The sequence below is a fragment of the Macrobrachium nipponense genome, chromosome 2, assembly GCF_015104395.2.
Source record: "Macrobrachium nipponense isolate FS-2020 chromosome 2, ASM1510439v2, whole genome shotgun sequence".
Taxonomy (NCBI): domain Eukaryota; kingdom Metazoa; phylum Arthropoda; class Malacostraca; order Decapoda; family Palaemonidae; genus Macrobrachium; species Macrobrachium nipponense.
Window position 1 is genome coordinate 100,838,211 of NC_087201.1, and position 26,057 is coordinate 100,864,267.

Sequence of the window (26,057 nt, forward strand, 5' to 3'; positions counted from 1 at the left end):
TATGGTATAGGAAAAATCACAATTTTTGAAAGTAAATTGTATTTTTCCTAACTATATAAATCTGAGGTCCTTTCCATAAGGAATTACTTTCAGTGTAGGGTGAAATTACAGCCGTTAAATTCTTGAACACGGTGGTTATTTTCCCTTGATTATCTGTAATCTTCCAGGGCACTTGCAAATACTGGAATTTTCCTGATATGTACTGAGATTTTACAGTTATGTGGTAATGACAAGGTTAGGTGAGGACAGCTACATAGTTGCCCTTGAACATCCCAAAAACCTGGTGATGTTTACTGCCTCACTTTGAATTTTCCCTACTACAACCTCACTTTTCAACAGAACTTTCCCATCATCTACTACCACTCCATTCTCCCTTAAGATAGCCATCCCAAACAGGAAACAATATGGTATTTAGTCGTACGGACACTTTCACCACTCTCCTTTTAACATTCCAATTGGCTCTCTCAACATCCCTAATCACATGCGTGTTCACCAACCACATTTGCTTTCCCTTGTGAACCAAACCCCCAAAATCATTGTACTTCCCCTCTTGTAAACACACTAATGCTTGACTCTTCCACCAACCAAACATCCTTCATTTACTTTCTTAATGTCATCTTCCACTTCCAGCATCTACAATGTTCTCTCTTCAATGTTTTCACCCTTCTAATATTTTCTATCATAGCTCTTTATCTCTACAGCCCAATTATAATGTACCCCACTCAAACACTACAAATGTGATTTTTGCTCCTCTTTCACTCCCTCTTGCTGATACACTAGATTTCTCACCTGCATCAAGCCAGTTCCAGTGTATGATGTCTATTCTTCAAACAGCCCATAGGTAGCGAAGAAAGTAAAAATGGGAAAGAAAAGATATCAGTCATCTCACTAATTCTCTCTTCCACACTATCATCTTAGGCAAGATACGAAATGTCCCGCCAGGGGTACTGGATAAGCTACACAACTTGTTGAGCAGCCACCACTGGACCCAAAGAAAGTGTCCAAGGACTTGTGGGCAATAACCTTAAGGTAGAAGGAAAGTGGTCTGATGAAGCCAGGAACCACCATTCAAAATCCTATGAACAGACAAGTTCTTCTTAAATGCAAGGGAGGAACTTATGCTTCCAAACAGCAAAATCCCTCTAAGAAACAATTGGAAAAAAACTCTGAAAAAATCGAGGAGACAATTGATACATCCTCAAGAATCTGGGACGTCATCAAAGGACTACAGGTATCCCTAGACAGTCTTGAAACTGTGGAAACAAATAATCTTGCACAGATCTGGGATGCAATCAAAGGAGTGCAGGAATCAATAGACAATCGCACAGATAGCCACCAGACTCCTCTGCATGCGGCATCCAGTTTTTCCTCGCCTCCCAGCAACATGGAAGTGCCCCCATCACCTATAGACAGTTCTGAGGGAACTGTTGGTCTCCCAGCTTCTCCCTCCCCAGTGCCTCTGGTGGAAGATAAATCTCCTGTGATGATTACCAGCCCTCGTGATTCTCCCCACATTATCTCTCCCACACAAACCCCCATCGTGGATGCAGATGAGAGTGGTCATGAGGGGTCTGGCGGCTGGCAGATACAAACAAGCAGAAAGAGAAAAAAAACTCTCGTTTGGCCACTGGACCGAAGCCCAACATTCATGTTTCACCTCGCCCGACACCTGAGAAGGGATGTCATGCAGTAATTCACAATCTGCGCTCATCAGTAATGTTAGCCGCCATAGTGGAGAGAGTCCCGTTTCTCACTGGCTCTGACCCACTCATCTCTCACTAACTCCCATGCAAAAGTAAGCATAAAGTGGCATACAGGATTACCTGCCTATTTCAAAACCTCAACGTTCTTAAAGGTGAGAATTTTTGTCCTAAAATATTAGTTTCAAGATATAACCTAATCCAGGACCAACCACCCCCAAGGGACCTTACTGACACACCAACCAAGTCATTTCCAACGCAAGTGCCAGCCAACCGCCCACGGCGAATGATTGCCCACTCCCCTCAGCTAACCCTCCATCCACCCAAATGATCAACGCATCCATCTCCCATCTTCCTCAGTAGCCATGGATACATTAAACATAATCTCTTGGAATATTTTTAGCCTCAAGCAGAACATTCCTCTCCTAAATATGTTCTGCAAAAATTTCAAAGGCATCATTGCATTGCAAGAAACGCTCCTCTGGCCACATGACCTTGTCAACTACGATTCAATACATGAAGACTTCAGAACCTTCTCGACTTCATCGATGCAAGTTACAGATCAAATCATAGCCAGTTGCCCGAAAGGGGGGGCTTTCTTTCCTGTGGCACAAATCATTAGACACTATGATAAAGGTGGTGACCTATTGGAGTGACAGATTGCTGGGGCTTCAAGTGACAGTAGGGAACTCTAAAATCTTAATAATTAATGTTTGTATGCCATGGGAAAATATCAATAAATTTGATCATTACTGCATGATCCTAGGGGAGTTGCAAAGTATTATTCATGATTCTCCTACTGATCATATTTGTATAATCGAGGACCTTAATTCCCACCCCACAAAACAATTTTATAATGAACTTACTCGCTTCTGTCAAAATCATGCACTCCAAATTAGCGATGTAATGCTCCTCCCTCCCTCCTCCTATTCATATGTATATAATAGAGCGGACACAATTACAACCTCCTGGCTGGACCACTGCATCACATCTCCACAACTTCATGATTCTATTATGACCTGCAATAGTCAGTACCATCTTGCAACGGGCTACAATCACATCCCACTACAGGTGCCATTCAGTACCCCATCCCTCCCTACCGTGAACCCCCTAGCAGACCGCCCACCAGCAGTAAACTGGGATTCTAAAAACCAACAGAAAACCAGATACTTTAGGGCGACCACGGAAACCAGGTTGCGGTCAATAGTTCAACTGGCAGATGCCTTACTTTGTACTAACACAAATTGTAGAAATGACAACCAAAGGAGGGATCTCAATTAATTATATTTGAACATTATCTCTGCTATGCTTTGCTTTGGGCAGGGCTGCCATAGATTTTGTCAAGGTAATTCTCGTAATATACCTGGATGGAATGACTTGGTTAAAGATCTGTATACATACTCACGATAAATGTTTTTACTGTGGAGGCAAAATGGTAGCCCCAGGGAAGGACACACTGCATGACTAATGAGACAGGCGAGAACTCAGTTCAAACTTGCTCTTTAGCACTGTAGATTAAATGAAAAACCACTAAGAGCCAATGCAATGTCTAGAAACATAGAATCTGGCGATTATCCTCGTCTTTGGGGAGATATCCAGTCCTTAAATCACAAAACTAACAAGCTATCACAGAGAGTAGGGGAAGCAGTTGGAGACGAAGCTAACGCAAGTATGTGAGGCGATCACTTCAACAATACCCTGAATTGCATAAATGATAGAGATTCCTGGAGGGGTGTATATAACCTCTTTACTGACAAAACTCAATTTTTTATTTTGCAGACCATATTACGCCAGGTAACATCAGCGATGCCATAAACAGCCTACTTAATAATAAATCGCCCGGCTGTGATGGTCTTCCTGCAAAGGCTTACATATTCTGCCATCCGATAATCTACATTTTGCTAGCTGCCCTATTCAATGCATGCATAATTCACCAGTTTCTTCCAGACTCCCTACTCTTAGTTCACTTGATACCATTAATCAAAAACAAGCTTAAGGATGCAGCTGACCCTGGCAACTACCGGCCGATTGCAATCACAATGATCGCATCGAAGATACTTGAGTTGGTTCTTCTAGTGAGACTTCTCCCCTTTCTATACACCACTGACAACCAGTTCAGGTTTAAAGCAAACGACTCAACAGACACCTGGATCTACATACTGAAAGAATTGCTGAATTTCCTTTGTTTTGTGGATGTGAGGAAAGCATTTGACAAGAGTAAACTACATGAAGCTCTTCCTGAAGCTGCATAAAAGAGGCACACCCCTATATCTAATTGGCATTTTACATTGCTGGTTCTCCACACAGCAATTCTGTGTCAAATGGGCTAACGTATTATAGTACACCTTCGGCTCCCTAAATGGGCTTTGGCAAGGGGGCATTCTCTGTCCATGCTTGTTTAATATGTACACAGATGCCTTGAATGTCAAACTGAACTCACTCCCAATCGGATGCACTGTCAATGAAACAACTATAAACAACCTCTGTTATGCCGACGATATGGTTCTGATTTCCCCATCAGTGCAAGGTCTCCAATGACTCATCGACACTTGCCGCCAATATGCAGAGGAATTTGATATAATTTACAATGAAACCAAGACCCAGTGCATGTCGCTGCTTCTGAGATCGCTTAAGCATATTACAGAACCACAAATTTTCCTCAGAAACCATCGGCTGGAATTTGTGCACGAATTTCCGTATTTGGGTCATATTATCACCGACGACCTAAAAGATACGGCAGACATTGCAAACTATGTGCAACTGGCAACATGACTGCAAGGAGGTTTGCCTTCTGTCACCGAGATGTGAAACTGATGCTCTTTCGCTCGTACTGCTACAGTATCTATGGGTGTTCCCTCTGGATGAACTACACCCGAGAGACCATGACATGTATCACTTTGTGCACAATGACATTTTGAGACACTTCACAAACACTCCCCACTACCACTACGCCACACAGATGGTCATAGAAAACCACCTGGATAATTTAAAAATCATTGTAAGGCGAACAATGTCCTGTCTGGTAACCCGTGTGAGAAACAGCAGCAACTCGCTCATGCAAAGCACCCTAAGGATTGAAGCAAGAAGAAGATCTAAATTGTGGGAAAAATGGGAAAACAAGCCTTTGTCCTCTAAAGGACTTAATCTCTGCATTGGCAAGATGTCAACAGCAGATTCTGTCATTATTATTATATTTATTGCAGATATTTTACTTTTTCATTATTACTGTGAATACTATCAAGTTAAAAGTTTTTTTACACTCAATTTTCATATTTAGCCCTATGGACCTGACTACTGTGACCACCTAAGGTCTCTAGTTGAAATTTAAGTTATATTGTCTATGGACTAACTGTTATACCTCTCAATGCATTTTTTTTCTCCCCAATATTATTACTGTTATTACCAGTATTATGATTACTATCTTTTATACTACCTCAGCTATTTTGTGGATAAGTGCCGATTACTAATTTTTTATCATGTCTCATGTATCTAGATTGAGTATGTTACTCTGTATTTTGTATATTACATGTATATGGCCCTGAGCTGAAATAAAGGATACTATTATTATTATTATTTCTCTGATGTCATGCTTTTGCATACACAGTATTGGTAACAACTTGACGATGAAAAGTAGGCTTGCCTAATCACCTCACGTAGCCAAAACGAAATGGTATTCTTGGATACTTTCCTGGCTGGGTTGGTGTAACAAAAAGTCTATGACACCCAGGTCTTAGGTGAAGAGTCCTTTTTAGATAACAAACTCCTTAAGGGAAGGGATGGAAAATGAGGCAAAGCTGTCATCGTGAACTGAGGGATTTTTTTAGTCTTGACCAGGAATTCCGGGACAAATTTGAAAGCTACTGACCCCAAGCCCCCAGTATATCTTACATTATAATCTATACCATGGAGCATTTCAACTCTTTTAGAGGATGCCAAGGCCAGAAAGAAAACTCTTTTCAAAGTCAGTTCCCTGTATAATAATTGACGCAAGGGCTTGAATGGAGTTCAAGTGAGACTACACAGCACCAGAGTAAGGTCCCATGTAGGAGGTTTGACTTCCCGAGGTGAACAACAGATTTCCAAGGCATAAACTTCCAGGTTGTCCCAAGCATGTTAAAGGTGTCCTCCACAATAGCTAATGGATCTGGGATCACCGCACAGTAGATCTCTAGCTTTCTATTGAACCATGTACCAAAGAGGTCTACCATGGGCCTTTCCCGAGAATGGAATATCCTGACAACTAAGCTTGTCACACTACATTCTTTTTGCCTGGAATGTGCCTGGCCAGAGCTCCACTGAGTTGTCGATCGTCCACTGGTGCAACTTGACAGACAGCAAGTGAGTTCGCCTAACACCAGCCCAACTCCGTTCACATACACTATCACTGTAGTGTTGTCTGAGATCAAAACGACAGAGTGACCTACTACCATCTCCTGAAATGCCTAAAGACCCAGGAAAGGAGCTTTCAACTTTGATATGATGTTGCTTGCCCTGAGAGTTCCATGGCCTCAAGGAGCTCTCCTAGATGAGCGCCCCAACCTTCCGAGGAGGCGTCAAAGAACAGGAGAAGATCCAGAGGGGGTGAATGAAGAGGACTCTTCCACTGCTAGGTTCAGGTCGTCCAACCACCATAGAACGTCACTTCTCACTTCTGGAGCTGAGGGGAGTCTCCTGCTGAGGACCAAAACTCCTTTAGTCTCAATTGTAATGATCAAATATGAAGACACCCATGAGAGACCAGCTTCTCTAGAGAAGACAATGTGGCGGAATCACAAACAAAGCAAAGAAAGCCAGCAAGCTCCCCACAGTTACTTTAATCATACTGGCTGACAAAATTTCCCACAGCCACACTTTCCCCTTTATGTTACTTTTACCCGCAGGACAATGGTTCAACGAAAACTACAGACGAACTTCACACTCTTGTACTCACCATTGACTGACTTCTTAGCTATGTGCTGTGCTGTCTGTTGGATATAGGTTAGGCTAGGCTAGCCAAGACAAAACCACCACAGATAATTACAACACAAACCGACAAACACCAAAACTGCACAACTCAAAAAAAACAACACCTCAATCACCACTCAATCAACCCACAAAAGCTAGAAAACAACCACAAAATCATACACCAACTCCAACCCCGCACAACAAACTGCCAACCCCAACACTGTCCCCAACCGCCAACTCACGGACACCAAAACGCACAACCAACCTCTTCAACTTCAACAATCACCTAACAGACACATGCACAAAAACCACAGATTATCAATACCAACCAAGAAAACACCAAACACTGGCTACTTCTGAATCTGACTGTCTTTTTCAACTTACTGACTTCTTATTACTCTCGTAACACACTAGTACTGCCAAATATACTCGCCGATTGCCACAACTGACAAACACTTATGACTGCCATCAAACCACTCCCATTTATTCCTCAACAAATTTTGCTCTCTCTCTCTCTCTCTCTCATCATTACTCCTCCATAACAAAGGGCTCAGAGGTACTTGTCACTGGTGAGCTGGTTGCTCTCTCCTCAAAGGGAAAGAGCAAGCTACCGTCCTGAACTTCTCTATCCTCTGGTCCAATGGAAAAACCCTTGACGATGGGGTATCTATTATCATTCCCCGGTATAGAATAATCTCGTTGAGAAGAAGATAGGACTTTTCCAGATTTATCATGATACCTAGGCTTTGACATAACTAGAGAAGATGGTCCGTCCTGAATCAGCCTTTCCCAGGCACTTGCCAAGACCATGAGCTCATGTTGACACTAAGGTAAAAAATCTTGTGAACACTTGTCAACCTGAGGTAAAGGACTTTGAACTGGAACACTTGCTTCCCAAGGCAGAAGAGGAGGAACTTCCTAGAAAAAGAGGATAGGAATCTGAAAGTAAGCATCCTTCAAGTTTACAGTCAGCATGAAGTTGTTTTTTCTCACAGTTACCAAGATTGGCCAGGGTGTCTCCTTTCTGAATCTTGAGTTCCTGATGAAGTGGTTCGGAGTTGAGTGATCTATCATTGGTCTCCAATCGCCAGTGGCTTTTGGTACCAGGAAGACTCAACTGTATAACCCCAGAGTTTACAAGGAGTTACAAGGATTAGGATGTCTCAAAGACTTGTTAGTCCATCCAAGGAGACATTGTGTGCTCACTTATCTGTAAGAGCAGGTTTTACTGTTAATCCACAGTCCTAATGTTTTTTTTTCTAGCTTTCTTTTAAACTTTTACACACTGTTGCTGTTTACAACTTCTGGTGGCAGTTTATTCCAGGTGTCATATCTTGTAAGTAAAGAAGTTCCCACAGTGGGATGTGTTATATCTCTTAGTTCTAGTTTCCATCCATTATTTATTGTCTGGTTATCGTTTAACGTAAATAGGTTACTACTAGTTAGCATAAACGAATATCTAGATACTCGACTTATATGAAACAAGGTCATTTTTGGTTATTTATACAACGTGTTTTTAGGTAGAAATATGACTTGAATATGTCTTGTTGTGACTGAACTAATTTTTTTTTACATTAACAGATTACGTTAGCGGCATGTTTATTGAGTAAAACAATTATGTGATTCCGTTCGCAGTTTTCCTTTATATCATCGTAATATGAACTTAAAGTTATTTATCTTTTATTGGTGTGAAACCAACAGTAAAATGTACTCTTTCAAGCACAGTTTTGATTAAAAGAATTTGATCTCAATCTTATCTTCGGTTGTGTTTGATGGCATACATTTAGTGGAGTTTTATCCTTCTTGACGATGCACGATAATGGTCTTTAGCAGCTTAAACAGTTTTCTCAGCTTCAGCTACAACTAGGTTTAAATTTGACAGTATATTTCCCTATTGATCTTTGATCTGTACTTCAACCCACATCACAGCTGAAAATATAGTACATAGATGGGTGGGACACTGCTTCATTCTCAAGCTTTCCTAGATACCGCAACAAAGTAAAAATAGACAAATACAGGTCTTTATTTATGTTGGCACAGTATTAATGCAAGTTATAAGAAGTATGCTACTTACTTGAGCTGTTCTTCCTGGAGTTCCTTCTTTGTTTGTAAGTTTTCTGACATTTGATTTTGAAGGACAATCAACTTACTTGCCAAAGTACTCTGAACCTGCAAAATAAAACTATTTTTAGCACTCTTCTCTGAACCTGCCAAATATAAAATTTTTTAGCATTTTCATCATCAGTGGATCTAACCCAAATTCAAATACCAAATACTAAGTGTCATATTTCAGCTCTTTAAATGATACAATGCACACCCAATTTTGAAAAGCTTTCTATGGCAGCCATAAAAACTAAATGTTTGAAATGTTACTAATGAATGACAGCAAATGTAAAAAGAGTGCATAATTAGAATCTGATGAACATAATAAACTTTATAATGCATAACAAAAGTTACACAGCCACTCTTTACTTAATGACCCAATTAATCCTGACAGCACTCAAACAAGAAAATAAGGTTATCAAACTAAACAAAAGGGTAGCCCAAACCTGTGGAGACAATGTCTGAGAGTATAATCCCATCTACCATACCAAAAAATATTTTATACAATATAAAATAGGTATTACCCAGTTAAAGGCGGCATTGGTCAAAGGCATTTTGATTTTACGGAGCTTAGCTAACGATGATGATAACCAGATTTTCAGTGCTGGTAAGCTGATAAACTGCTTTAAAGGCACTGTTACCTAGTGAGTGGTACCACGAAGCAGATCATAGGCACTTTAGCATTGTAGATGCCATTTATTTGGTTACCAGTGCTGGGCCAATAAATGAACGCTCAACGTTAACCAGGGACTTCCTACTGACTATCCACCTTCAAAAATACCATACACCATGCCTTGGTTAAAATACCTTACAATTGCCTAACTTAGCTTATTACAACATAGGCTAACCTAATTCTAGCAAATCCACAATTACTTCATTCACTATCCTTATAGGAATTCTTATTTAACTACAGACACTCCTCTACTTATGAACGAGTAACATTCTGAACAGCTGTTTGTATCCTGATTTGTTCATAAGTCCAACTTAATATATATATACTAGTACTCAGAGTCAATAGGTACAATACTATTTATGTTTTTTCATACTAAAACACAATACTAGTACTGTGCTGTGTTTTATTAATACGGATATACAAATCCTAAATACATTAAGCAAATTATAATATATAATAAAGGCAGTCCCCCGGTTATCGGCAGGGGTTCCATTCCCGGGGGGTGTGCCGATAAGTGAAAACCGCCATTAACTGAAACTAGTGGTTTATGGCATCGATAACTGGTTATCGGTGCCATAAACCCCCTTATGGTGCTGATAACCGGAACTGGTCCCGTTTTGGCGCCATAAATTGCCAATTTTATGGCACTATAGTGCGTTTACTTTTCTAAGATCTCTGTGGTGTGGCTTGTACAGATTTCATACGTTGTCAATTTTCATGTTATGGTAATCATATTAGCTTCATGGAGTCTATTGAAATAGTTTTCATTTCTTGAAATATGGTTCTTTGTTTGCATCAGGTATTTTGAATATATCTTATTTTGTATATTCTTTGTTAAAATCTAGGTTTCATTAATGAAAATGAAGATATGGTGTATTTTTTCCCTGGCGATGCCAGATCTGAGTTTAGGGGACCTATGATTTTTAAGAGGATTTAAAAGGTCATGGTCAATATCATTAAAGGATACTCGCTCTTGATCACCCACTGTGAAAAGTATGAACAGCCCAGCCCAAGTGACTTCTGTAAACGTCTTCACCCACCACCTGAGGCCAAGGAAATGGACTATAATTTCATGAAATACTTCATTTTATAAAAACATCAAGAAGGTCCTGTAACTGATGTTTCGAAGCTATCCAGAGAACATCTGAAGCAACAAAAGTATCAGAAATGACTATTCGTAGACTTAAAAAGGAAGCAAGACAGGCGGGAAATATAGTGGAATCTCCAGTGTTTCAAAAAAGAAAAGGGAAAGAGAGTCTGTGACTGACTTGGATGATTTTGATGTAAATGTTTCTAAGGTCATAATAGATCGATTGACTTATGAATTTATGTCTCAAGTCCAAACACCAGAGCCAACATGCCATTCAGCGTATCTATAATTATAGAAAGAAAAAGAAGGAATAGCTAAATAGAATCGGGAATGAAAAAAAAAAAGTTAACAGGGAAGAAGCATACTCTTTCCCTCGACTTCCAAAGTCTATAGCGAATCCTTCTAAGAAGGATTATATCTCCAGGAAGCATTTAATGGGACTGACATACCCATAGATAAGACAACTCTGCCTTTTCTACCTGGCCCCACCCTAGCCCTAGCGATCTTAGAAAAGTAAACGCAGTAAAGACAAGCTCCATAAAACTGAATCGCCGATAATCGGGGACTGCATGTATACAATTAAGTAGCTTTTCTTAGCTGTGAATAAATTTTAACTTACAATCTCAGTTGTTTGTATCTCTGAAAGTTTGTAAGAGGAGTGTCTGTACATTGATTCTCCCTTGTACAGGCAAACACCAGGGCTCCATTCCTGGGGTCTTGATGGTAACTGAAAATCACCGCTAACCGAAATTTAAGTCTACAGTGCTGCAATCCACCTTACGGTGCCCTGGACTGGTTAACAATGCCTTAGACGTGTCACGACCAGTTATTTTACCCTAATATGTAATAACTCTTTCATAAAAATGTGGAATTTCATTTGCCTAATTCTTTACTATGGTCTACACTATAGTTCTAAAAATTTTTAATGCTAGGTTTGATGAACTTACATGTAAATCTTGGCAGAGAGAGAGAGAGAGAGAGGAGAGAAGAGGAGAGAGATAGAGACGAGAGAGAGAGAGAGAGAGAGAGAGAGAGAGAGAGAGAGAGAGCTTTTTCAGAATGCTTAGTTTCCTCCATCTTGTTATTTATCATACCTTCCAGTTAAGTTCAACAAGCAAAAGAGAATGATAAAAGTATCATCAATAACATTATAATTGTTGCTTCAATGCTAAAGCCATAAACAACTGAATGAAAACAGTTGTGCTAATGACTATACATTATCATGCATCAGCAGCATGGCTGAAACTTCAACATAAATAATAGTGGAAAAAATAGTATTTAAAAAAATACTGGGCATGAAAGAACACATCTCATTCTTGTTTTCACACCAATACAAGATAAATACTTAAAAGCTTTTAAAAAAGCATGCTCCCGACACCATCTACTAACAAAAAAAATAACAATCTAGTTCCTGAGAAGATGTATTTGCCATATTTTCACTTAAAAAAATACTTCATATAACAAAAAAATAACCTTGTTGCATATAAATGAAGTTTCTATAGATTTATTTACATTAAATAGAAGCAAGAAAATTGCTCTAAATAGAGTTAAATATGGCGAAATAAACTTACCTGCACCCTCAGTTGATTTTTCCAAAACAAAACATTGATCATTTTATTTGTATTTTATATTACAGTGGACCCCCCGTATTCGCGTTCTCCAGATTCGCGGACTCACACATTCGCGGATTTCTCTCGGGAACGTTTCCTTGCATTATTCGCGGAAAATTCGCCCATTCGCGGTATTTTTCTATGGTAAATATCCACAAATTCCTGTTTTTTTTGATGAATTTCATCATAAAATGCACTTTTTGTGATAAAACTATTAAAAAAACCATGTATGAAAATTTTTAGTAGGTTTTTCTTGAGTTTTAACTAACAAAATAGGCTGTTTTTAGCATTTTTATAGGGGTTCCAAACATTCGCGGGTTCTAACTATTCACGGGGGGGTCTGGTACGCATCCCCCGCGAATACGGGGGGACCAGTGTACTAGTATATGTAATAGTAATATGAGACTAGTATATACAATATTATTGGATAAAGTAAGGTAAAGCATTACTTTTTAAAAGAGCCAAGGAAACGACGCATATTCATTGTCTATATTTTGAGGCTCTCTCACCGCTTAGGCTAGGCCAACGAAAACCAGACAACGGCGCAGTCTATTAAAGAAAAAATAACTAAATGTAGTGAACAAGACTATTTAAGTCATACTTCAACTTTACAATATTTCCTATATAGAAAAACAACCTTGTCCCATAGCAACAGTTTCTAGAGATTTATTTATGCTCAACAGAAACAAAAAAGTTGTTTTGAATTGAGTTAAAAACAGAGAAATAAACTTACCTTCACCCTCAACTGACTTTTCCAAACCAAAACATTGATCACATTGTTTGTATTTTATAATAAAATAGTAATATGAGACTAAATACAGTGTTAATAGATACAGGGAAGTAAAGAACAACTTTTTAAAAGAGCTAAGGAAAAGATGCATATTCATTATGTTTGTATTTTATGAGGCTCTCTCGGTGGTTAGGCTAAGAAGCCAATAACCAGACAACGATGCTATAAACTTTATTGAGGATAACCCGCAATTATGAATATGTTGGACAACCGCCATAAAGCCGAAACGCCTGTAACCAATCCCAAAGGTAACTGGGGGGCTGCTTGTATTCACAAGCCTTATAGCATATTTTATTTTTCTTCAAATGCCTTTAAATATAATCTTAACTAAATGATTGTGGGCACCAGTTATTAGATAGATAGTAGTATAAAATATCCTATTGAAATTTATTTGGATACTTACCTACTGTTAAAGATGGCTTACCTACATGCTGATAGGCACATTAGCATTCGAACAAAAGAGAAAGATCTAGCAGCTGACCCTGGATTCCTGTCTAGTACACCTGTTCTCCACCAGATGTGTTTCAAATACTTTAGCTTGTCAGAATGGGGAGGTTGGGTAGGGTCCACTTTACCAATAGGTAAGTACAACATATAAATAATTAGTTTCATTTTGAAAATTTACATTATCTGGAATGAATCTTACATAGTACTGTTAAAGATAGCTGATTCCCATACTGAGAAGACTGTGGATAATAGTACAGTGGTACCTCGAGATACGAAATTAATCCGTTCCTAGGCGGCCTTCGTATCATGAGTTTTTCGTATCTTGGAACACATTTTACATGTAAAATGGCTAATCCGTTCCAAGCCCTCCAAAAACACCCCAGTAAATTATATTTCCAGGCCTAAAACACATGTTCTAGGGTTACGACGCCGATCCGACGGAAGAAATATGACTCCAAAAAGGCAAAATACTGTACATACTTGAGTAATATTCAACTGCATGTAATGTTCAACCCCATTTTTACTGCATATATTAGGACTTTAGCACATGTCCCTTAGCAATAAGCCTAGCCTAAGTTAGTGGTTGCTACTGTAGCCTAGTCTATGATTCTGACATCTAAACCTAAGAGCTAAAAGCTTAGAATATGGTACATGTGTATATGTTTATTAATATTTTCACATAATACTAATAATAATATAACTAATTTCAAAATTCATATGTGATAGTATTTTAAAGAAATACAATAATCTATCCAATTCACTCTTTTAAATAAGGATAACTCTCTCTCTCTCTCTCTCTTTTGCCACATGAGATACGCATGTCATAGTGGTAACTCTCGCCCTCTGTTTGGTATGGAAGTTTATGTATACAGTATATCCATAAGGGCATTGCTACATTTTATGGTGAAATAATAATATACAGTGCTAGTTTTCAAATAATATTAAGTTTAATGAGATTAAACAATAATCTCTCTCTCTCTCTTATTTACATATGTTTGTTTTGTAATATAAATAAATTATTTACCTTAAAACTAATTTCCAAATATTGATAAGATTAATAAAAAAAATAGCGATTCCCAGTCTTTTTATCCACTTGGAGGAAGGAGGGTGGGGGAGTAAATGACAGTTTGATATATGTATTGACAGAGGGAAAAGAGTCCGAGTCTAGGAGTTAACCTCTCTCTCTCTCTCCATTATTATTCTCTCTATTTCACTCTTGATGGTCATATATATGATGTTGACATTCAATGGTCTCTCTCTCTCTCTCTGTGTTTTAGGCTGTAGGTATACATTTTTAATGGTCAAATGTTTAAGTTGACTTTGAAATTATATTAATAATATAACCTCAAAAATTAATACAGTAATAGGTTAGTAATTTTAGGTATATTTGAAGAAGTATGTTACTTAAGACATACATTTGGTATCTGAACTTTCAAGATAGGCAGTTATAAGCATTTTTTGTGGTGGTTCTAACTATTTGTGGGTTTTAACTGTTCACGGGGGTGTCTGGAACACATCGCCCGCGAATACGGGGGGAACACTGTATATTCGAAATATGAAAAACATAAAAAGAACGACCCCACCAGGAAATCATGATTAATGGCTAGTCAGCAAGAGCTCACAAACATGTCTTCATCAGAAGATGCCCGAAAGCAAATTGGGAATGTTTAGATTCAGGCAGGTGGGTCTATGCGTCTATCAGACAGTAGTTACTGCCTAGCCACCTTGTTCAAGAATTTTAATAGCCATGCTCCAGCTTCGCTGTAAATAACTCCTATAGTAAAGGACTGAGGGTTTGTATATTGTGTAGGAACAATTAAGTTTTACATATACTTATCAAGTCATTACATAGCTAAGAGCTTATCAAGTCATTACATAGCTAAGAGCTTCCTACCTATGGCAGCCTAAAATTGAAAGTAGTACTAGTACAGTGGTACCTCGAGATACGAAATTAATCCGTTCCGAGGCGGCCTTCGTATTATGAGTTTTTCGTATCTTGGAACACATTTTACATGTAAAATGACTAATCCGTTCCAAACCCTCCAAAAACACCCCAGTAAATTATATTTCCAGGCCTAAAACACATGTTCTAGGGTTACAACGCCGATCCCACGAAAGAAATACGACTCCAAAAAGGCAAAATACTGTACATACTTGAGTAATAATCAACTGCATGTAATGTTCAACCTCATTTTTACTACATATATTAGGACTTTAGCGTATGTCCCTTAGCAATACGCCTAGCCTATGTTAGCGGTTGCTACTGTAGCCTAGTCTATGATTCTGACATCTACACCTAAGAGCTAAAAGCTTAGAATATGCCAATAAAATGTATAAATAATCAGTATGTACTCATTTCAAATAATTATTAATTAATCATTAACTATAATACACAAACAAACAAAAAACAAACCTTCCAATCGATTGTTTACATTCAGCTTTTACACGTCTTACAAGTATCGAACGAGCACCAAGCAATCATTTTTCCTAGCACACAGTAAGCCATAAATTTGTATTAGTATCTCTCTTCAACTAATGAAACTACCAAACAGTATAATAACCATTCATTTCTATTCTTTATTCTATCTTTACCTAATGGAGATACAGAGTTACTGACAGCTATAATGAAACATACGTATACGTAACGTAATAATAAAACAGAGGAAGAATTCTAAAAAAATAGGTATTTGTTGGCAGTCTGATTTATTTTACAGTTTATGATATCTAATTCACAATTTTTATATTAAATGTATTTCATGTACTCGTTTCAAATAATTATTAACCCTCTTACATCGATTGGACGTATTAAACGTCGAGTCAAAATGTCTCCCGTATGCCGATTGGAAGTATCATACGTCGGCTCAAAAGTTTTTTTAAAATTCGCGGAAAAATACTTATAGGCCTACCAGCCTAAAACTTTTGAATCACGCGCCTTGGGGGATGCTGGGAGTTCACGGATCAATGCGTTGTTTTGTTTACAATCGCTACGCAGGTGCGCAAGCGCGAATTTCTTTCTTATCGCACTAAAAAGTATCAGTGACACATCTCAAAAATTATTTCGTCACTTGGACATAATTTTTGCACCATTTTAAATTATCCTTTACATGAAGTATTATATATGAAAATGTGCGCAATTTCATGTAAAATACAACAAAAAAATACTCATGATTGTAGCTTTTATCAGTTTTGAAATATTTTCATATAAATAACGATAAGTGCAAAAATTTCAAACTTCGGTCAACTTTGACTCTACCGAAATGGTCGAGAAACGCAATTGTAAGCTAAAATTCTTATATTATAGTAATATTCAATCATTTGCCTTCATTTTGCAACAAATTGGAAGTCTCTAGCACAATATTTCGATTTATGGTGAATTTATGAAAAAACTTTTTCCTTACGTTTGTGCGATAACTCTTCCGATAAATTTTTTCGTGCGATTGTCCTAATGTTTGCACCCTTTTAAATTTGCCGTTACATAAAGTTTTATATATGGAAATGTGCGCAATTTCATGCACAATACAACAAAAAACAACGCATGGTTGTAGCTTTTATCAGTTTTGAAATATTTTCATATAAATAACGTTAAGTGCAAAAATTTCAACTTTCGGTCAACTTTGATTCTACTGAAATGGTCGAAAAACGCAATTGTATCAATCATTTACCTTTCTTTTGCAACGACTTGGAAGTCTCTAGCACAATATTTCGATTTATGGTGAATTTATTGAAAAAAAAAATTTTTTTCCTTACGTCCGCGCGGTAACTCTTAAGAAAAAATCAATTTTTTTTATGCGATTGTCGAAATGTTTGCACCATTTAAAATCAGCTGTTACATAAAGTTTTATATATGAAAATGTGCGCAATTTCATGTAGAATACAACTAAAAATGATTGAAGGTTGTAGCTTTTCTCTTTTTTCGGAATATTTGCATATAAATCACGATAATTAGAAAAAAAAACCACGTTCGATCAAATTTGACTCTACCGAAATAGTTGAAAAACGCAATTGTAAGCTAAAACTCTTACAGCCTAGTAATATTCCGTAATTTTACTTCATTTTGAAACAAATTTGAAGTCTCTAGAACAATATTGTGATTTATGGTGAATTTTTGAAAAATATATTTACCTTCACTCCGCGCGCAGATTCGCGGCCGCAAGTCTCCGAAATACGTACATCGCATTATCCTAATATTTGCTCCTTTTCATATTAGCCGTTTTATAGAGTTTCATATATCAAAATGTGCGCAAATTCATGAAAAATACAATAAAAAATAATTGAAGGTTGTAGCTTTTTCCATCTCCGAAATATGTGCATATAAAAAAATATATATATAAAAATTTCGACATTCGGTCAAATTTAACTCGTCCGAAATGGTCGAAATCTGCAATTCTAATCTAAAACTCTTACAGTATCGTAATATTCAATCATTTGTCTTAATTTTAAAACAAATTGGAAGTCACTAGATCAATATTTAGAATTACGGTGAATTTTTTAAAATAACATTTTTTTTACGTCCGCGCGTTACGAATTCGTAGATCATTTTGTGATAATATTTTTCCGGTGTTGCTTTTATTGTTTTACTATGTATTATATATCAAAATGATTGCAATTTAGTGTACAATACAAAAAAAAAAGTAACTCGTTAGCGTTGACCGTTTTTTGCACAGCGTGATTTGAATACAATTATCTATGATTTTTCTTTTTTCCACCATATATCGCATTATTTACATATGATAATGATATCATTTTTCATTTCTGATGATTGCATACTAAACTTCAGGCAATGAAAAAAAAATGAGCCAAAAATGAACTCTTAATCTTCAAAACTAAGCGCGCTGTGATTTTTTGAAAAAATTATTTTTTCCGCTTCCGCGCTCACTCCAAACTGGCGCCGGCATACGGGAGAGGTTTTGATTTTTAGGGCTTCGGCGTAAGAGGGTTAAGTAACCATTAACTATAATAAACAAACAAACAGAAGCTTCCAAATGTCTGTTTACATCCAGCACTTACGAGTATCGAACGATCGACAAGCAATCACTTTACACAGTAAGCCATAAATTTTCATTATCTCTCTTCAACTACTGAAACTACCATTCATTTCTATTCTTTATTCTATCTTTACCTAATGCTTTTTTTTTATTAAATGTATTGCATGAATAAGTTTTTCAATTTACAGCATCCTTTTACTAATAGAATACTTAAAGCACAAGGGGTAGATGCTGACCAATAGGAGAGCAGGACCTTATGGGGGGACTAGCATCAGGAACAAATGGGAGAGCGGGAGGATGGTGGCGAGTTCACTCAGTTGGCGGCGCAGGTGTTTTAAAATTGTTCTCGGTGGTCCGGGCGAATCTCGGGACTTTACAGCAACAACCTTTCGTATCTTGAAAACTTTTCGTATGTAGAGCAGTAAAATTTTTCGCATAGGCTTTCGTATCTCGAGTTTTTCGTAAGTAGAGCCTTTCGTATCTCGAGGTACTACTGTATTTGTCCAGGTGTAGTCAACATGGCCCGCTCATTTCCGGGACTGAGAGAGGGAACAACCTGGCAGACTGCGAGCGGAGGCGGAAGGGCTCTAATCATGTAATTACTTGGTAAGTACATATGAAAGGGCTGTTGCCTTGTATAATAAGGCGCCCTATGAGGTAATGTTAGACTTGCGATAATCTTACGCTAAGTCGGTTGAATATGCACTTCCATACTCATTGGAGTGTCTTGGGGTTTGATGATAACTTTCGAAGTAGTTATGACGACGATGTGTTATACTCATGATGATATCTTCTTTCTGATGTGAGGTTTCTAGTAAGAAACACGAAGTATAAAAAATACATATATTCTTCTGAGACTACATGATGAATATCAGATAGGATTGTACAGGTCTTCTAATGATGATGGCTTGATCGCTTCTGCCAATGATGATGGCAAATTAACTCTACATGATGAAGCTTAGGTAAAGATGTACAGGTCTTCTAATGACGATGGCTTGATCGCTTCTGCCAATGATGATGGCTGATTCAACTCTGACTACCATCTCTGTTACAAATCATAAAGGAAGCAGACAGTAGCTCGAACATACGAACATACACACAGATGACATACGTAGTTACAAATCACGTAGGCCATTTGAATTATAGGTCGCGGTAGTTGTCTCAAAAAGGAAGCTTGGACTAATGTTTTCAAAACAAATGAAGGACCACAGGTGATGGCATGTCATCTTAGCCTACTTTATTGTATACGTCATCTTAGCATACTTTATCGTCTCTGGTCTGATCACATTCCTGCAAGCAATCTGGTTGACCTCTTTAGTTTTAGTTTTTTATATATATAGAATACCATTCCATATTTTTATTATGTAACACACTTGCATAAAAGCTCGGTCAGCTACAATACCAACCACTGAATATTACTCAAGCTTGACTTGCATTTGACTTATAGGAGAGTGATACAGACACTATGCGAATATATATCGATATATAAAAAATACTTATAAGTGAAAAAAATTCATGGTGTACACAAATATAGATTCAGTAATAAGATATCAGACATAATATGCATATGATGATATTCGTAAATAATAGTGATCACGTGATATATACTGATACAGTTTTTCACTTCATCTCTTTAACCCTTAAACGCCGACTGGACGTATTTTACGTCAACATTTTTTGTTTCTCGGGTGCCAACTGGACGTATTTTACGACGACATACAAGTTTTTTTAAAAATTCACGGAAAAATACTTTTAGGCCTACCAGCCAAAAACTCTTGAATCACGCGCCTTGGGGGATGCTGGGAGTTCACGGATCAATGTGTTGTTTTGTTTACAATCGTTACGCAGGTGCGCAAGCGCGAATTTCTTTCTTGCCGCACTAAAAAGTATCTGTGACACATCTCGGAAATTATTTCGTCACTTTGACATAATTTTTGTACCATTTTAAATTAGCCGTTATATGGAGTATTATATATGAAAATGTGCGCATTTTTATGTAGAATACAACAAAAAAATACTCATGATTGTAGCTTTTATCAGTTTTGAGATATTTTCATATAAATAACGATAAGTGCAAAAATTTCAACCTTCCGTCAACTTTGACTCTACCGAAATGGTCGAAAAACGCAATTGTAAGCTAAAATTCTTATATTTTAGTAATGTTCAATCATTTACCTTCATTTTGCAACTAATTGGAAGTCTCTAGCACAACATTTCGATTTATGGTGAATTTATGAAAAAACTTTTTCCTTACGTCCACGCGGTAACTCTTCCGAAAAAAATCATACATGCGATTGTGGTAATGTTTGCACCATTTTAAAATTAGCCGTTACATAAAGTTTTATATATGGAAATGTGCGCAATTTCATGCACTATACAACTAAAAACAATCCATGGTTGTAGCTTTTATCAATTTTGAAATATTTTCATATAAAAATAATAAGTGACATATTTTCAACCTTCGTTCAACTTTGACTCTACCGAAATGGTTGAAAAAAGCAATTGTAAGCTAAAACGCTTATATTCTAGTAATATTCAATCATTTTCCTTCATTTTGCAACAAATTGGAAGTCTCTAGCACAATATTTCGATTTATGGTGAATTTATGAAAAAAATAACATTTTCTTTACGTCCGCGCGGTAACTCTTCCGAAAAAATCATACGTGCGATTGTGGTAATGACTGCACCATTTTATATTAGCCGTTACATAAGTTTTAAATATGAAAATGTGCGCAATTTCATGTAGAATACAACAAAATATAATTGAAGGTTGTAGCTTTTCTCATTTTTGAAATATTTGCATATAAATCACGATAAATAGAAAAAAAAACAACGTTCGGTCAACTTTGACTACTGAAATGGTCGAAAAACGCAATTGTAAGCTAAAACTCTTACAGTTTAGTAATATTCAGTCATTTATCTTCATCTTGAAACAAATTCAAAGTCTCTAGCACAATATTTAGATTTGTTTAAAATTAAAAAAAAAAAAAAACTTTCCTTCCCTCCGCGCAGATTCTCCGCCACAAATCTCCGAAATACGTACGTCCCATTCTCGGAATATTTGCTCAGTTTCATATTAGGCATTTCATAGAGTTTTATATATGAAAATGTGCGCAATTTCATGTAGAATAAAACAAAAAATATTTGAAGGTTGTAGCTTTCCTAATTTCCAAAATAATTGCATATAAAAAAATATATAAAAAATTTGACATTCGGTCAACTTTAACTCGTCAGATATGATCGAAAACTGCAATTGTAAGCTAATACTCTTACAGTATAGTAATATTCAATCATTTGTCTTCATTTTGAAAGAAATTGGAAGTCTCTAGGACAATATTTAGATTTATGGTGAATTTTTGAAAAAATATGTTTACATCCGCGCGTTACGAATTCATGCATTATTTTGTGATAATATTTTTCTCTGTACTGTTGTTGCTTTTATTGTTTTACAATGTGTTATATACCAAAATGATCGCAATTTAGTGTACACTACAACGAAAAAAAAAGTAACTTGTTACCTATAACCGTTTTGCGCACAGCGCGATTTGAATACAATTATATAAGAAATTTCGTTTTTGCGCTATCATATATCGCATTATTTATATATGATAATTATAATTTTTTTCATTTCTAATGGTTGCATACTAAACTTCAGCCAATGACAAAAAAAGGAGCCAAAAATGAACTCTTAATCTTGTAAACTAAGCGCGCTGTGATTTTTTGAAAAAAATATTTTTTCCGCTTCCGCGCTCACTCCGAAACACCTCCGGCACACGGGAGAAAATTTTTATTTTACCGCTTCGGCGTTTAAGGGTTAAGATACATATGCTACAGAAAATACTAATGTACTCTGATAATTGCATAGAATAAAGATTAACATGATAAAAATCATATTTTAACTGATAAAAATTCATATATGAATTGATAAAAAGTATTAATGTTTATGCTAATTCATTGACCAATAAACTAACTTTTATATAACTGCAGTTATTGGTAAGATAAAAGGTAACAGATTGATTATAGGCTACCTGATTTATTTATACATATGTATATGGATTCATATGATTATGATCAATATATGTGCACTTAATACAATTGATTCACATAAACGACTAATCTAAGTGATTAATCTAGGTGCACTTTAAATAGATTCCTAGTGTGTACACGCAAAGATATATTTCGATTCTGTTATTTATGATAATTTATATATAGGATACATGATACTTTATATATATCGGATACATGATACTTTATATAAAGGATTCTGTTATTTATGATAATTTATATATAGGATACATGATACTTTATATATACGATACATGACCGAGGTTATATCTACTGCACAGTCTAGGGTTTCGAACAACTTTTCGTCCATTACACAGTTCCAGACAACCACCTATAGCCAAATGAAATGGCCAATTCCAAATGGTTAAAAACAAGGGGAATTGCCTGGGCAGGGTCCAACATTCTATTTTGCGCTCATACTTGTTCTCTGCATCCTATGCCATATAAATACGTTCGCGATGAATAAAATCATCCCCAGCACGAGTCCTGCGCCAGCAACGTAGAGTTGAATATCCTCTTCGGTCGTAATTGTCGGAAGTATGTCCCTTTGTAGTCGATTGGGAGATTAACAATGGGATACGAGTGTCAGTCGAAGAAGTCCACGAAATAAGCTTGTTCACTTATGATGGTGCTTATTCCTTTCACATTGTAGGCGGTTGTTACTTGACTGCAGTCGTCCGCAGGGACGAACGATTTTTTGAAGTTGCGATGTGAAACTCTCGTACTACAGGATACTGTAACCAGGTTCCATTAATCAGCCTGCAAGTGAAATTATACTTGTCACAAGGGCAAAGTAAATTCAGACAACATCCAAATATGGGAGGGAGAAAGCCATTAAGAACCAGACTTAACCACATGAATTCGCTGATATTTTATGAAATTCAAAATAGTCAGCTGTACAAACTTTTTAAATCATGGCATTATAACAATGAGTGAACCTATCCAGGTCTATGATGACTGTAAAAATATCCATAATAATAAAAAATAAACAGATATCAATACGAATCCCAAAGAAAATTCGATATTACTGGTAGTAAGTTACTAGACAAAGAAGTGGAAAATGGAGCTATTGGTAAGATTGCCAGGCAACATAAGAGTCAAAAAGAATATTAATCATGATTCTGTAATTCGCTACGCTTACTGAAATTAAGTTGTGATAAAATCCGATCCTATGTGCCCCTAACAAAAGGTTCATATTCAATTTTCTCGCACGCATCCTCTGAGGTTAATTTTTAGGCAGGAGATGCTATGAAAGAACCCACTATGTAACTAATTTCTATATAAACTGGGTTTTTCAAGAAAATGTGACATTTTCCCCATGAATGTGATTTACTTGAATTGTAATAGGCTAATGTTGCAAGTAAATTTTTCATATCCATGACCTGATACTTCTAAGTGTCCGTTTACCAATATCATAAACTGATTTATTGACTAATTGTCTATGAGGTTCAGAAAAAAATTAATTCATTTTGATATTATAAAAATTCTGTTTGCTTATTTTGTTCATTAATTTTAAAACGATTGCAATTCCTTAACTAAAGTTGCATTGCACACACGGATAGACACTTGTACCTAACGTCTGCCTTGCCCATGAGAAGTTCGGGCTAAGCATTCCTCTCTCCAGCCAACCTGCTTTGCAAGCGGTTTATTGAGGTTAAAAGGAACAATGATGCATCAGGCACCTTCAGGACTTATGATGTCGTCACCTGGCAGGAGATTGCTCTCAGCCAGCTAAGAGTTACGTTACTTGCTGTATAATGCGACTTTTGTATAAATTGGGTATTTTTGTTTTAATACTCCACCCACATGAGAAGAATGTCTGAAAAAAACAGTATCCAAATTGAACAATATATTAGTTTCATGTTGGAAATCTGCATGATTGTAAAATAAATGTAATTATGTTAAATTAGATATTCCTTATTCAAACTAATGAAAAAGGGTTTCCATACAAATCTATATAATTATTTTTTTCTTTGACTACGAATATAAATTACCGGGACAGACAATATGTCAGTAGGTTTTGATATGTGTTTGAACTTTTAGCTTATTTGTCGTTACTAAAGCGTTAAGATAGAGTTCAAATCTTTACGCATATATATTTGGATATTTTATTAACCTTTGGTTACGTTTTGCTTATTGATTTTATCGTGATTCCTTTTTTATTATAATTTGTAACCCTTCCAACTTCTTACGGAGTGTATTATATCGACTCCACTTGTATCCATACTTTTTATTTATTTATTTATTTATTTTTTTTATTTGATAAATTAATGGTTGGCTTGAATATGTGGAAAAGTGTTCTAGCGGCGTACCATATAAGGCTACTTGCGGTATCATTTCTATAGATACAAGATATGAATGATAAAGGTATTTAAAACCGCGAGAACCGCTATAATCCAGTTCGGATCCAATATCACGAGTGTAACTCGTAAAACATTGACACTTTCTTATTTATTTCTTATTCTACCAAACCGATTGACTCTGGGTGATAAAATATGGTATTGGTTTTCTTAATGGAAAGGAATTCACACAACGAGTTAAGGAGATTATTATTGATTTACACCACCCGAGTCAGAGATTATCATGTGTTGAATTCCATGTTTACTGATTTAGCACTCATAAATATTCCTAGCGCACTCACAATTGCGGTGTTTCTTTCTTAGTGCTATTAATCATATATAACGTGCCAAGGGAACTATTAACGCTAAGAAGTGTTTATTTCCTCTGTCAGATTCGTAACTCTGTTAATAATTCAACGTGTATTCTTTCAAGGATTGATTTGGCACGTGATAGGCCTTTAAACTGACAGGTGTCTTAGTATGTCCCTTGTTTTCATGACACGTGTTACAATTAGTTATGTGCTTTTTATATCTGTAAGCATTGTAGGCCAGTAAAATAGTGATTTGGCTTTCTGTGACATAATAGAGAACCCTGGATGACGGAATGCAACCAGTTTAGGACGACTGGTATGAAAGAGATTACTACTACCTGGTCCTTAATAACCTGCTGTGTTCTTCAGGTTTTCCTCGTCACGGTCCTACATATATTATTACATTTGATTGCATAATTCTGATACACATACTTTAAATATACTTTTGCTTTAGGGTTTCCGTTCGAAGTGTTTATTGTTTTGCTTAGCTGCTGACCATGTTTCTGTTCGAAGTGTTTATTGTTTTGCTTATTGCTGTTGACCCTTGTTTTGTTCAGTTTGTAACATTTCGGCGCTCTTGTTTAGATACGGTTTTAACAATAGGCACGGATGTTTCAATATCTTTTAGTCCAATTAATGGTTCTTTGCAGTATGGTGCGGGATTGCGGGATAACGCGTCAGCTATGATATTTGTTTTCCCAAGTAGATATCTTAACTTGGCTCCAAAGACCTGAATGATCATATGCCAACGAGTTCCTTTGGGACTGTGTTTAAAGCCTTTGAAAAACTCTGTAAGTGACATATGGTCAGTAAGGACTTTTAACAGGATAGCCGTAGATTATGAACTTAAAATGTACTAGTGAGTTTATGATTCCATAGCCCTTCCTCACCTATTACTGCATATTTACTTTCAGAGGGCTTTAGTTTACGTGAATAAAATGCTATATGGAAGAACTGTTTATCATATTGCTGAAGTAGTACCCCTCTTACCCCTTGGTCT

General features: G+C 36.6%; 1 protein-coding gene across 2 annotated transcripts in view; it reads right to left on the reverse strand.

The window, feature by feature from the left end:
- The window catches only part of LOC135220847 (centriolin-like), a 601,514-nt gene that overhangs the window by 284,841 nt on the left and 290,616 nt on the right, over nucleotides 1–26,057 (reverse strand). For both annotated transcript variants that reach the window (XM_064258407.1, XM_064258408.1), the window contains exon 7: nucleotides 8,719–8,813. In XM_064258407.1, the coding sequence (XP_064114477.1) occupies nucleotides 8,719–8,813 (95 nt within the window). The remainder of the gene's footprint in view (nucleotides 1–8,718; nucleotides 8,814–26,057) is intronic.